This window comes from Oryza sativa, chromosome 10, assembly GCF_034140825.1.
Source record: "Oryza sativa Japonica Group chromosome 10, ASM3414082v1".
Classification (NCBI taxonomy): Eukaryota; Viridiplantae; Streptophyta; class Magnoliopsida; order Poales; family Poaceae; genus Oryza; species Oryza sativa.
In genome coordinates this window covers 9,712,853-9,727,740 of record NC_089044.1, presented here as the reverse complement: position 1 = coordinate 9,727,740, position 14,888 = coordinate 9,712,853, and the positions used below count along the sequence as shown (strand labels likewise).

At 46.0% G+C, this 14,888-nt stretch overlaps 1 protein-coding gene across 8 annotated transcripts; it reads right to left on the bottom strand.

Moving 5' to 3' along the window:
- Positions 1 to 170: 170 nt before the first annotated feature.
- Positions 171 to 5,247, bottom strand: LOC4348331 (mevalonate kinase). Of its 8 annotated transcripts, XM_015759465.3 has the most exons (8): positions 4,896 to 5,247; positions 4,156 to 4,207; positions 3,343 to 3,483; positions 2,678 to 2,774; positions 2,197 to 2,603; positions 1,836 to 2,101; positions 1,116 to 1,529; positions 171 to 558 (listed from the first exon to the last, which is right to left on the bottom strand). In XM_015759465.3, exons 5-8 carry the CDS (start codon positions 2,580 to 2,582, stop codon positions 419 to 421), a joined length of 1,206 nt encoding a protein of 401 aa, XP_015614951.1. In that variant the 5' UTR covers positions 2,583 to 2,603; positions 2,678 to 2,774; positions 3,343 to 3,483; positions 4,156 to 4,207; positions 4,896 to 5,247; the 3' UTR covers positions 171 to 418. The 8 variants fall into 8 exon arrangements, with proteins under 8 accessions (XP_015614951.1, XP_066160943.1, XP_015614950.1 ...); XM_066304846.1 differs by lacking the exon at positions 3,343 to 3,483 and having other exon boundaries at positions 4,156 to 4,831; XM_015759464.3 differs by lacking the exon at positions 3,343 to 3,483 and having other exon boundaries at positions 4,156 to 4,279.
- Positions 5,248 to 14,888: the final 9,641 nt, after the last annotated feature.

The following is a 14,888-nucleotide window of genomic DNA, read 5'->3' as shown; positions in this document are numbered from 1 at the left end:
ACATTAGATTGAGTGATGAGGTGGAGGAGAAAAGTGAAGAGAGAGATGATGAGCCACCCCTAAATCAAGAGGCAACCTCCACACAAATTTCAAAAAGGATGTGAGAGTATTAGATATATTGGTATTTGTGAACTCGAGGTGATATATTGTATGGGTTGCCTCTTGCTTCATAAGTGAATAAAATAGATAAATTTGGAGGTAGTAGTCACATCTACCATAGCACTTTCCCTCGTACAACAGTTGCATCAGCAAAAAAGTTGTATTTGATACAAACCCCAAGGGCAATCATGCGACGGTAGGATTATTTGATACAGGAACTGCCCGGGGCTAAAATAAGGACATAACTAATGGATTAATCTAGAAGAAACAGTGTGAAGAACAAATCTCAAACCGTTGACTAATCCATAACTACAAAGTATTATACAACATCTCCATTAAAATAGGAGCAGCCTCCTTGGCAAACTTGAAGACCCTGTCCACCAACCTCAACTTTAAAGCAGCGAAAACTATGCGACTCCAGCTCTGCAATGACTTTCTCCAGAACTAAGTTGGATAGCACTGATATTCATGTTAAGGAAACATCATGCATCACTAAAAGATAGGCATAAATCCCAACAGAAGAGGAGTCACATAGCTTAGTGTCAGTATGTGGACTCTGTGACGAAGCTAGAAGTACAATAAAGATCTAATAAGCATTCTTAAACCAGAACAAGGGCATTGAACGTAGTAAAAATGCATATCTAACAGGACTAAACATCAATGAGTGAATATATATCAGAAGCCAGATATGAAGAAATTGAGTATTTAAATTGTAAAGAAATATGAGAATCTTTAGATTGCAATATGTCATTTATGTTCCGCTTCTCTACACTATGACATTTCATAACAATGTATACTGATTTGATCCATAGCAATTTCAGAATCATTCTTTTGTAGTCATTATTGTAGTTCTGAAATTTAGCTTGCTAAATTCAGAACCACTAAATGTCCAAAAAGAACAAAAGTTGTTGAAAGTTGAGTTATTAGATATAAAATCATATATAGGTGGCGTGGTATTTTCACAATAGAGAAGTCATGAATGAAAGTCTGTAAAATGTTAGGCATAAAAAGGATACTAGTTGGTATCAGGGTCAAAACACAACCACCACCTCCAGCTCCTGTTAACTTGGAGACCAAGTTGAATTTCAATGTTGTCCGCAGTACAGTTTCTATTGAAGAATGGCTAACACCCATGCACTGAAGCAAACCTTGGTTCATCTCCATGAGTTCCGCCAGCTTTTCCTCCTTTGAGGTGATAGCTATCTCATCATTAGCTGCTAACTCAACAATGCTTGACACCTCTTCACTAATGGAGTTCACTGCGTTGAATACAGAAGCCATAGCATCTGAATGCCTGGAGGCTCTTTCAGAGACACCAGCAACCAGAGCCTTTGTGTTCCTACCAACTCTTGTATCCGTAATAAGCATTTTCACTGGGTTGCTAGATTTAAGGTTTGTCAATTCCCCTTTCTTGAATTTGATCATGCTTCCTAACAATCAGGAACAGATTTAATTAGTATATGCAAAACCAAGGAAAACAAATAACAAGTAAAGGGAGGTTTAGATTCCTGGAAATAACTGGAACTAGCACAACATGCATGGCTGGTACCTAAACTTAACACGGTAATGATAATGAATCTAAAATAGGATATGTCACTTTATTTGATGACTGTAACAATATTATCTGTATTTGCATCATCTCATTCATTCAACTAAGTGTCACTTGGATGTCCAACAGAGCCGGCATCTAAAAGTACTAAATCGAAAGACTTTCCATGAAAAAGAGGAGAGCATACCGAAAGTGCTGACAGCATTGTCGATGCCAGAAGGCTTCCCATGGATAATCTTCTCCCCCTGGAAAGCCCACCGGTTAACTAGCTCAAGATCATCCTTCCCGACCAACTCCCACCCCATGCCCTCGCCGCTGATGCCGCCGACTGCAGTAACCACGCCGGCAGCTGTCAGCAACACCCCCGACATCGACACGCAGAAGGCGGCCGATGACCCAAGCCCCGACCCCATGGGCAGGTCCGAGCTCACCGTCACCTTCCCGGGTCTACACCTACAATGTGGCCCAAAGTCCTCCATACCCATTAGGAGGTTTCATGATTACGTCAAGGATTGCTTTCAGGATAGAGGCAGAGCAAGCGAACCAACCCCAATATGGAGGTGTAGAGGAAGAGGAAGGCAGAGAGACCGGCGGAGAGCCAGATCTTGGCCTCAGGGATCTCGTGCTCCTCCAAGAGCCTGGCAATGGAGGCCAGCCGGTCCGGGGAGCATGGCCTCGCCTCCCGTGCCCCCGCCGCCTCATCTGTCAGCAGCACCTCGCGGAGGCGCCCGCACGGCCACGAGAAGGTGAGGCCAGGATCCTTGAGGTCCAGCTCCAACGTGGCGGCCGCCTCGTCGTCAGCGAGGGGCATGAGGCAGAGGGAGCAGCGCGTGTAGAGGTCGATGGCGGCGGCGACGGCGGCTGAGCCATGGACGACGGCGTGCTCGCCGGCAAGGATAATCTTGCCTGGGGCGCGGGCGGCGCAAACCTCCATTAGTGATCTGACGAACCCTTCCTGCTCTCATGTCGAATCGAATTGATCAATGCTAATGTATGCTATAAGCTTATTAAATTGGAATTCGATATTACCGAAGTTTGGTACTCCAAGCAACAACCCAAAGGCCGCTGCTTTTAATCCCCTGGATACAGTTCTTCTGACTCACTTTGAACCCTCGGGTTTTATGGCCTGCACAATGCAAACTACACGGATGATTATCGCTATATATGCTATTGGCAAGTATCAGCCACACCACCCATAATGAAGGCTACACTTTCGTGTTTTTGTGCTTCAGCTTTTGAATATCTGTGTCAGTACTTAAAAGATTGAGATCACATTATACATCAGTTGAATCTATTTATGAAATTTAAACCCCTCTACAGAGCCAGAAACTGAAATATCCAGGGGCCTATATCATGAAACACAATTAACAGCTGTTCCTTCAGTCACCAGCCTATCCAAGGGCCTATATCATCAAGGATCACCCCTTCTTCTGTGATATAATAAAATGCATGTTCTTGAATATATATAGTACCTTCTTATCACCCTTGATTAGTAAAAAAAACCATTATTGTGTTTCTGTTTAGTATATGCACCAGAAAGCATCCATAATACATAGTGGACAGAAGAAGAATGTCAATTTAATTTCTAGGCAGAAATAAGGGATACCAAAAAGGAACTCAGAGAAATAAAACTTTGAGGAAATAATGCAAATGTGAAGAATAGCAGTATATAAATGATAACATCAATTTTTAACCTTTTCGAAAAGTTCAAACACTATTCACAGAGTTTTTCCAACATCTCAATTCTCATAATTGCTTGTGGAGTAGGTAAGGGTTTTCAAAAAGCAAGCCTGGACTCCTGGGGCCCCTGGACTGGTTGGTTGGTTGCCTACAATCTGTTACATCAAACAGTTCACACTGCGATAATCTGAAAACGATTATATTCTGGGATTGACATGTAGGGAAAAACATTTTGCGCTAAATAAACTCTGTGTGATGAACAGAATGCAAATCCTGAATTACAATCTTTTGGTGACAGATAGTTAAGGTTTCTTTTTTATGTGGAGAAAATTGTTGATGGTGACTATCTGTATGGTCTATGGGGCAAATAATTGATGTTGAAAAATTCTGAATGAATATGCATCTATAGCATGGTTTATTGTTTCAAACTATAATTAGTAGTATAAGATTGAAACAAATAATATGCAAATAGCTGAAGCGAACAAATCATTCATTCTTTATGGATATGAAAGAGCCAATCAATATATATGCTATTTCAGCTGCACAAGTGTCTAGATTTACAAAGTTTCATGTTAAATGTCCATCAAATGCTGCATTATTATGTAAAAAAAGACTCTTATGCATATGTTTGCTTCCAAGCAATTTACTTTCAGAATAAATACAAGCTGTAAAAAGTTACCCACGCTGGAAGAAAAAGAAACGAGTTCGGTGTAATAAATATTGATATGAATTCACGCGTCAGGGTCAGGCCACTATATGTGGTCGAATTGTGGCCTCTATACCATCACCAAATAAAATGCACATAGCTGAAGCGACCTAAAAATCACCTGATAGTGACGACAACGTTGGTGTGGAGACTAACTCTGAAATGTGTGTGATCTGCAGCATATTATAGGAAAAGAAAAACTACATTAAAGATCAGTGGGATCTATTTCTTGAAGCTGAACCCCTCTGCACAAACAAACAAATGTAAAACAGAATGCCGAAGGTCAAACTTGCGAAACTCAGAGACTGAAAGCCAATTGAGGACAGCATACGATTGCTGAAGTTCAGAACCAGATAAAAAATTTGCTCGCATTCATTTATTCATATCAGTGAGTTTGTGGTTGTCGGTTAGGTGATTGAGGTAGTCAACACACAATACAGACCATGGTGCTGCTTAAACTGACAGTATTCAACATTGCAGTAGTTGATAACTCTTTCAGCAAGCTAGAATATATGCCACTGCAATTTAGTTCAATTTCTGCACATTGACAGCTCCATTTTAAAACAGATTTGATCAGGTTGAGTTAGCAGCAGATTGTGAAGCAAGTTCTCCACAAAATAAAATAACATATCATTTCACCCCACAAAAAAAAAAAAGCAGAATTCATATGAATTCATTAGCGCAGCCAAATTTAATAGTGAAGCTTAGGGCATTGGTCCCAAGTCCATATTGGAGATTAAAGAAATGAAGTTGCCGCGATTGACATCGGGCGAGAGGTATTTGCTGTCCTCTCCAACCTTCAATCCAAGATTCATCAAATCAGTCGAACTTATCATTGAAAAAAGAAAAAAATCCAATCACCTGTCGGCACGGTCGCGATCCACTAGTGGCGGCGACGGGGTTAGGCGGAGGCCACCAGTGGAGAAGGCGAGTTGCTTTCGAGGGGAAGGTGGAGGCGCGACGGCGGAGCGCGCGCAGCTATGATGGATCGAGGCAGCAGGATGATGGATCGGCGCAGCGGCGGTGGAGGTGGGGAAGTGAGGGGGCCGCGACGGCGGGGATAGGCGGAAGACGGCGAGGGGCGGGAGGGAGGCGGAGGCGGAGGGCGGCGAGGCGAGGCGAGACCGCAGGATCGGCGGCAGCGGCGGTTGAGGTGGGGGCAGTGCGGGAGACGGCGGCCGGATCGGCGGAAGTGGGCGTCGATTGTGCGAGCGGGAGGGGATTGGAGTGGCCGTTTTGTTTTGTTTGTTTTTTTTTTACTGTCGATGTGTCAGTTGAGTGAAATTTTTGTGACTGCACTTCAATTTTTTATCAGCTTCTTTTTTTTTTTATGCTTACAATAGATTGTTACTAGAACGGAGGAGTACTAATAAACAAAAATCTAAAACTTTTAACCTTAAATTTAAGTTGATTTTAAAGTTTTTTTCATCGTAGTTTATTTTTCAGATCGTTAATAGCACATATATAAAAGTTTTATTTATAAATTATTTTTTATTTGTAAATATGCAATTTGGAATAATCCAAGCGATGGACTCCACAGTCCTCTCCACGCCGCTGCGCGTGAACACGTGCATCTGCCCCTGCCTCCCTGGCCTTACTGGGTTGAATCAATTTCTGCAGTCAGTTTTGTACAGTTCTAAAAAAAAAAAGGGGGCAGTTTTGTAGTATTCTCAGATCAGATCACGTGAAGCTGAACAGAGAGGGCTTAGCCAGGTCACAAAAATAAGAGGAAGCAATGTTGAAATTATAAGCACATAATAATTTAATTTATTCCATAAATAAATCATGACATTGCAGATGTAAACTAGATTGAACGCATCATTAGATCTACACATGTAAACTAAGCAGTAAAACATGAACAGATCAAATATGCGCAACATGTCGAACACGTACCGAGATGGCGGAAAGACCGGTTGCTCGCTAGGAACTACTCGCGGTTGCGAGCGTCGACGAAGGCGCGAAGCACGCGAGCGGAGAGGAAGCCGAGCCGTCACGAACGAACAGGGAGCAGTCGAGCGAAGCGCTTCCCAAAAACCTTATTGCCGCCTTCTCCCGGTGCAGGACGTCGAAGGCAGAGGTTCCGGAGACCTGCTCTCCCGATCGCCGGTGCATGCCGGCGAGCGGGATGGAGTAGTCTACGAGCGACGCGCGGTACAGAGTAGGAGGCAAACCCTAGATTGATTTCGCGTGTGATGTGTGAAGGCGGCGGCTCGGTTTATATAGAGATAGGTCGCCTGATCAGGGCGCCCGCGTAAACCGAACCGGATAAGTCGCGCGTAACCTATCCGGACTCCACGCCGTTTTTCACGCACCGGATTTTTCGAAATGTTTCCAAAACAAAACAAATTCAAATTTCCCGCAGCAAAACAAAACTGCAAAAGGAAGCTGCATCTGCGCAAGGGTGAGGAGCCAATTTTGCGGACCATTCGATGCGTACGTCGTGCACGTGCACCGCCTGCCCTGCCAGGCGAGGCGAGGCGAGCGAGCGCGCGCGTGTGTTTCCCCTCTTTTCTCCACCACACATGCTTCAAGTGACTAGGATGGCATCCTCCCTTTTAAGGAGGTCCCCCTCTCGTAAAATAAGTAAGGTGATACTAAACTCCACATGCATGTCATCCCATGAGGTGGGCTTTTGTGATTTTCCAAAGAATTAATCTTCGAATGGGCCTTAGCCCATCTATTAATTCCAACAATCCCCCACCAAATCTCAAAATCCCACTGAGATTTGCCTTTTCCAATGTACTGTTTATATACCAGCGGTTCGATGGAGACCGATTAAGGTTGAACATCCACCTAGATCTCCAAGCTACACTTACTCACAACTTGAACAATGGACTACGCCTTGAATTGTAAGTCTTGTGTAAGCAAGTTTCACTCAGAGTCTTATCTGGTACTAGACCGTCTATAGACTACCCCTCGGGTGGAGCGTATAAGTCATACTCCTAGGTCATTAGTAAGCTTCCTAGAAGATTCACCCAAAATCTCCATAGACTGCGACCAACAGTCAAGCTTACAAAAGTGAGTTCTTTCAAGAATGCTCTGCAGGACAACATCTTCGCTAATTAAAGCCAACAGAACTCATTAAGGCATAGCCAATCTGCCTTGCAGCTCACGAGAGTACATGCATCTTCACTTAGAGAGGGTATAGATAAGTACTCTCCTCTAGTTTACTAATGGTTTGTTCTTCCCAGGTTCTAATTCACGGGATCTCCGATCACATAGACTGGGTTACCACCATAGTATAACTCACATGGGTCTCAAACCCATCTCCTTCGATGCATTATCTATCATATTTCGTGATAGTTCCTTCGTGAAGGGATCTGCCAGGTTTCTAGCTGTTTGCATGTAATCCAACGTTATAACTCTGGAGTTTCTCAATTTCCTGACAGACTTCAATCATCTTTTCACATGTCTAGACAATTTCATATTATCCTTAGAACTATTCACTTTGACAATTACCGTTTGATTGTCACATTTCATAAGGATAGCCGGCACCGGTTTTTCAACAATAGGCAGATCCATTAATAGATCACGCAGCCATTCTGCCTCAACAGTAGCAGTATTTAGTGCCGTCAGTTTTGCTTCCATGGTTGACCTCGTCAAAATGGTCTGTTTGCAAGACCTTCACGAAACAGCACCACCACCCAGTGTGAAGACATATCCACTAGTGGCTTTGATCTCATCCACATCAGAGATCCAGTTAGAATCACTATAACCCTCCAATACCGCAGGATACCAATATAGTGAAGCCCCAATTCCATAGTACCTTTCAGATAGCGCATTACTCGCTCAAGCGCACGCCAGTGATCATCTCCCGGATTAGAGGTAAACCGGCTCAACTTGCTCACAGCAAAGGAGATATCAAGCCTAGTTGCACTAGCCAGGTACATCAGCGAGCCAATGATTTGTGAGTATTCCAGTTGATTCCTAGCAATTCTCTTGTTCTTGCGAAGCAACAAGCTAGGATCATAAGGTGTTGGAGAGGGCTTACTATCAATGTAGCCAAAACGATTCAAAATCTTCTCCACATAATGGGACTGCAAGAGTGTAATTCCATTCTCACCTCTAATTAGCTTAATGTTTAAGATAACATCAACTACTCCCAAATCCTTCATATCAAAATTTTGAGACAAGAATGATTTAACCTCATTTATCACCTCAAGGTTTGTCCCAAATATCAGTACGTCATCAACATACAAGCACAGAATAACTCCCTCACCCCCACCATGGCGATAGTACACACATTTATCTGCCTCATTGACTGCAAAGCCTGCAGATGTCAATGTTTTGTCAAATTTCTCATGCCATTGCTTAGGAGCTTGTTTCAGACCATATAAAGACTTCAACAATTTGCACACTTTGCCTTCTTGACCTTCAACTACAAACCCATTAGGTTGATCCATATAGATCTCCTCATCCAGCTCTCCATTAAGAAAAGCTGTCTTAACGTCCATTTGATGAACGAGAAGACCATGTGAGGCTGCTAGGGAAAGTAGCACACGAATTGTGGTCAATCCAGCAATAGGTGAGTAAGTGTCAAAGAAATCTTCGCCTTCTTTCTGAGTATAGCCTTTAGCAACAAGCCGAGCCTTGTACTTTTTAATAGTACCGTCAGGCCTAAGCTTCTTCTTGAACACCCACTTGCACCCCACAGGTTTACACCCACAGGGTCGCTCTGTCACCTCCCAAGTCCCGTTAGTGATAATGGAATCCATTTCACTACGGACAGCCTCCTTCCAGTAGTCTGCATCAGGAGATGCATATGCTTCTGAAATTGACTTAGGAGTGTCATCCATGAGGTACACAGTGAAATCATCACCAAAGGACTTAGCCGTCCTTTGTCTCTTACTCCTTCGAGGAGCTTCACTGACATCCTCGTCAATGACATGTTCATGTGTATGTTCAGTTTGTTCTGGTGGTGTATTGAACTGGGAATTACTTCAGAGGGTTGGCTCGAACTACTATGTATATCCTTCATTGGGAAAAAGCTCTCAAAGAAGGTAGCATCACGAGACTCCATAATTGTACCAATATGCATGTTAGGTACCTCAAATTTAACTATTAAAAATCTATAGGCAATGCTGTGATGAGCATATCCCAGAAAGACACAATCCACAGTCTTAGGTCCCAGTTTGCGCTTCTTCGTTATTGGTACATTGACTTTCGCCAAGCACCCCCATGTGCGCAAATACGAAAGTGATGTTTTCTCCCAATCCATATCTCATATGGTGTTTTATCCTTATTTCTGTTAGGAACTCTGTTTAACACATGATTCGAGGTCAACAATGCCTCCCCCCACCATGCCTTAGGTAGTCCCGCGGTGTCCAACATGGCATTCACCAAGTCAGTCAGTGTGCGGTTCTTCCTTTCAGCAATCCCATTAGACTCGGGAGAATAGAGAGACGTCCTCTCATGTATGATACCATGTTCCTCACAGAATAAGTCAAACTCGTTTGAGAAAAACTCTCCACCACGATCAGACCTAAGCCTTTTTATCTTTCTATCAAGTTGATTTTCAACTTCTGCCTTATAAATTTTAAAATAGTCTAGAGCCTCGTCTTTTGATTTCAACAAGTACACAGAGCAAAATCTAGTAGCATCATCAATCAACGTCATGAAATATCGTTTTCCACCCTTCGTAAACACCCCATTCATTTCACAAAGATCTGAATGTAGGAGTTCTAGTGGTGCCAAGTTTCTCTCCTTGGCAGCCTTGTGAGGTTTGCGAGGTTGCTTCGATTGCACACAACTATGGCACTTAGAACCTTTCACAATGGAAAACTTAGGAATTAAACACATGCTGGAAAGCCGAGACATCAAGCCAAAATTAATATGACATAAACGTGAGTGCCAAACTTTAGCCTCATCATCCACACTGCCACAAATATGGTTCACAGACTTATTGCAGAAATCAGAAAGGGAAAAGTGGAACAGGCCTCCGCACTCATAACCTTTACCAATAAAATATCCATGTTTAGACACGACTACTTTATTAGACTCAAAAACCAACTTAAATCCGTCTCTAGTCAGACGGGAGCCACTAACAAGATTCATGTCGATAGAAGGGACATGCTGCCCGTTCTTCAGCTGCACGATCTTTCCCGAATTAAACTTCAGATCTACCGTGCCAACACCATGAACAGAAGCATGTGACCCATTCCCTATTAGGACGGTGGAACGCCGTGCGACCTGATAAGAAGAAAACAATGAGATGTCAGCACAAACATGTACATTGGCCCCAGTATCAACCCACAAATTAGTAGACTGATTAACTGAAAAAACAGTAGGTAAATTACCATACCCGCTTCCATTTCCAGTGTTGCCAATGGTCACATTAGCAGACTTAGAAGTCTGCCCTGCAGGTGCCTTCATCCCCTTGTGCTGTGGACATGTCACGCCCAGAAATTCTCAAACCAGAATTTCTAAGCTGAATGTGCATTAAATCCCTGTCCAGGACCAGCCAGGGTACACAAACGACAATTGTTGACATACAGATCCACGTCTTACAAAAATAGAAAAGATTACAAATGCAGCGGAAAAGAATAAAAGCGAGCTAAACCGGGAAGCTTGACTTCAGCAGCGGGCGACTCCACTCCACAGGCAATCCTTGACGGCAGCGACGAAACCAACTTTGACAAAACAGCTCCAACTAGGAAGATCTCCAGCTCTGGTGTGGGGGAAAAAGAGAGCAAGACTGAGTACTACCCACTGTACTCAGCAAGTCATACCGGAAGAGGAGGTATGATGCAGGATATAACCAAAGGAAGCTAGGGGTTCTTTTGCATAAAGCAGGCATTTCAAAGCAGTAGTTGAAAGCAGTAAAACAGCTGTAGTAATTAATCAATATTAACCAAACACTGTCCAACGCTACACCACGTTGCAACAGGCCCAACCAACCACCTGAACTACACCAGTTCATTAAGCTAAACTAGGGATGAGACTAATCACGGTGAATCTGGTTGATCGCCCATAACCGCGGGCACGGCTATTCGAATAGTTTTACTCTGGCTAGAGGTGTACAACTGTACCCACAAGACACGATTCCACACATGTCGCCATGCCCCGAAGTATCACCATGATACTGCAAAGGGGGAAATCGTGACAAGACCCTCCACATAACCCTCCCCTAACCATCCACACCACGCTAAGGTTTCACCCCCACCCCTCAAAAGGCAGTGGGCGGTCCCCTCTTGCGCCGCGGTGAATCCGGCAGCTGGACAACCGGACACCCCGGCCGACCCAACTCCATCACGCCCACCCTCGCCACCGGTGCCTAGGAAAGGGTCGAGCTATACTTCAGATCAAGCAGTTACCCACTCCCGCTTGTGGTAAGCACGGTAAGTCTCCCAGGGTTTCCCGTGAACCGGTCCTTAACCGCCATGGGTGCGACCAGCAAAACCATGCACCCACAGCCCACCATTCAGTGTATTTTAATTAACTCACACCATTGCGGTGGCACCAATCTAAAGCTATGCCAAAAGACAGAGTCTATGTAATAATGTGATCCCCATTTGTGTACTAGTTGAACTAAGCATGGCTAAGCATTTCCTAAACCAACATCTAATCATTTTGATACCCAGGTTATCAATGGCATATGGTAAACAATAAATGGCTGAGTAATAGGACCCATCCCACATGATATTGTAAAAGAATGCAACATTTAATAGAAATACGGGATATTTGTAAATTGGGTACAATATGATCAAACGTATTGCATGACTTGCCTTGCTCTCGCACTGATGAGATCACAGCAACGTCTTCGAGAAACTGCGGATCGACGAAACGGCCGAAACCTACGCGACAAACAAAGCACACAAGCAAAACATGCTATAAGACTACAGAAACAGGAAACAAAACCATTTTTAATGGATTCTTTGCATTTTTCTTGATTTACTGAGACTTGAATGGACTTAAACGGAGCTCGGATGAATTACTTATGAATTTTAGAAGATAAACTGTGTTTTTACTAATAAAGAAAAGTCCTTAATCAATTTATTGCGCAATAAAGCCCAGGGCTGACGTCAGCGAGGGGAGGGGGTGGCGCCGACAGGCGGGCCCCACTGGTCAGCGGCACTAAGGGGGGGAGAGGGGGCGGCTGGCAAGCGGGCCCCACTGGCAGCGGCACAAGGGGAAAGGAGAGGGAGGCGCCGGCATGTGGGCCCCACGGGCAGTGGCTCAAGGGGGAGGGAGTGGGCGGCGGCATGCTCGGCACGGCTCAAGCCGGCCGGCCATGGCGAGGCGACGACGGCGCACGACCGCCGGCGGTGACCGGCGGCGCGGGGAGACGGCGGCGGCCGGCGCGAAGGCGGCGGCGGCAGCCGAAGACGACGGCGCACGCGCGGAGGGCGGCGGCGCTCACGGGGGAGAGGAAAGGAAGGAGGAAAGGGGATTCCTCACCGAGGCGATGGCGGCGACCGGCGTGGGAAGAGACGAGCGGCGATGACCGGCGACGCGGAGGCACGGACGGGCGGCGGCGACACCCTAGGAGAAGATGGAGAGGCGTTAGGAGAGGAGACGACGACCACGGCGGCTTGAATTGCCGGCCGGAGATGGAGGGGAGGGAAAAACTCACCGGCTCGCGAGGGGAGAGGTGCTCCGGTGGGATTCCGGCGACGCGAGGCGGCGGCCGGGAAAGCTCTTGCGGCGGCGAAGCTAACAGCGGCGGCGGTTTGGCGCGGCGGCGACTCTAGCGGCGGCGGCTCGCGGCCAAAGGCGGCGGCAAGCGGCGGCGCTAGCAACAAGCGGCGCGAGCGCGATAGGAGGCACGGGAGAGCGCGGCGAGTGCGAAAAACGAGAGAGGAAGACGCGGGGAGCGATTTATAGGTGCGGGAGGGGGCGGACGTGGCCGGGGAGGTGGCCGATTTGGCCGGCGACGTGGGGAGTGGAGGGAGAGTGAGAGAGGTGGATTCGAAATCGAATCCCGCCCTCTCGAGCGCGCGCGCGGGCCGGGAGATGCGGGGGAAGAGGCGGCGACGTGGGGGGGACGCGGGAGCGGCGCGGCGTGGGCGCGGGAAGAGCGGAGGAGGCGGCGGCGTGGCGGATTCGGCGGCGGTTGCCGTCGGAGGCGGGTGGCTGGAGGAAGGGTTCGACCTGACAGGTGGGCCCCACCTGTCAGCGTCCCGGAGAGAGGGGGAAGGAGAACGGGCCGGCCCACAAGGGGAGGCCGAGCGCGGGCGACGGGTGGACTGGGCCGACGGCCCAAGAAGAGGAAAAAAAAAGGAGGAAAAAGGAAAAAGAAAAAGAAGAAAGGATTTTCCTGGGATTAAAATTGCACTTTGGTGATTTTTAATTGGTAAAAATTATTTCCAAGGCTCTGAAAATTCCACTAAAAATCCTGTTAATATATTGTGACATGTGGAACCCAAAAAAAAATTCCACATGCCGATTCCGATTATTATTTGCATTTATTAACTAGGGAATTAGCTCTAGGTTAATTAAGATAATTTCTTCGGGCAATTTATTTAACCAATTTTTAAAGCAAGCAAAGGGGGGAAAACTTCAGGGCGTGACAAACCTACCCCCCTTAAACGGAATCTCGACCCCGAGATTCGGAAGAGCTGGCGAAGAGGTGCGGGTGGGTGGCCTTCAACTCATCTTCTCTTTCCCAAGTGGCCTCTTCCTCTGAGTGGTGGCTCCACTGAACCTTGCAGAATCTTATTACTTTGTTTCTTGTCCTTCTCTCGCTGGTTTCGAGGATACGAGTCGGCTTCTCCACATACGTCAGATCTTCCTGAATTTCGATGTGATCCGGACTTGCCTGTTCCTCAGGAACTCTCAAACATTTCTTCAACTGAGAGACGTGGAACACGTTGTGGATGCCAAGCATGTTGGAGGGAAGCTCGAGCTGGTAAGCAACTTCACCTCTACGTTCCAAGATCCTGTATGGTCCCACAAAGCGTGGTGCCAACTTTCCTTTGGTTTGGAAGTGATGTACTCCCCTGAGCGGAGTGACACGGAGATACACATAATCCCCTGTTTCGAAAGCGAGCTCCCTTCGGCGGTTGTCTGCATAGCTTTTCTGCCGAGACTGCGCGATTCTCAATCTTTCCCTAACAGCTCTGACTTTCTCTTCTGCCTCATTTAAAACTTCTGTACCAAACAATTGGCGTTCCCCTGTCTGATCCCAGAAGAGCGGAGTACGACACCTTCGTCCATACAGTGCTTCAAATGGTGCCATCTGCAGACTAGCTTGGTAACTGTTGTTGTACGAGAACTCAGCATACGGTAAGCTTTTGTCCCATGCTCCACCAAAGTCAAGCGCACATGCTCTCAACATATCCTCTAGTATTTGATTGACTCGCTCAGTCTGGCCATCTGTCTGTGGATGGTAAGCAGTGCTGAAATTCAACCGGGTTCCCAATTCTTCTTGTAATTTCTGCCAGAACTTTGAAGTGAATTGGCTTCCTCGATCAGACACGATCTTCTTAGGTACACCATGTAAACACATAATTCTTGCCAGATAGAGTTCTGCTAATTTCTTCCCTGAGTAGGTAGTGTGCACCGGAATGAAGTGAGCCACTTTGGTGAGTCGGTCAACGACTACCCAAATAGAATCATGCCCCGATGATGTCCTGGGCAAACCGGTGATGAAATCCATTCCGATTTCTTCCCACTTCCATTCTGGAATCTGAAGTGGCTGTAGCAAACCTGCTGGCCTTTGGTGTTCTGCCTTTACTCGTTGACAGACGTCACATAGTGCTACGAACTCAGCTATTTCCCTTCTCATGCTGACCCACCAAAACTTCTCTTTGAGGTCTTGGTACATTTTGGTACTGCCGGGATGAATGGAATATTGAGTTTGATGAGCCTCGGTTAGTATCAGGTCTTTTAATTCCTTGTTTTCGGGTACACACA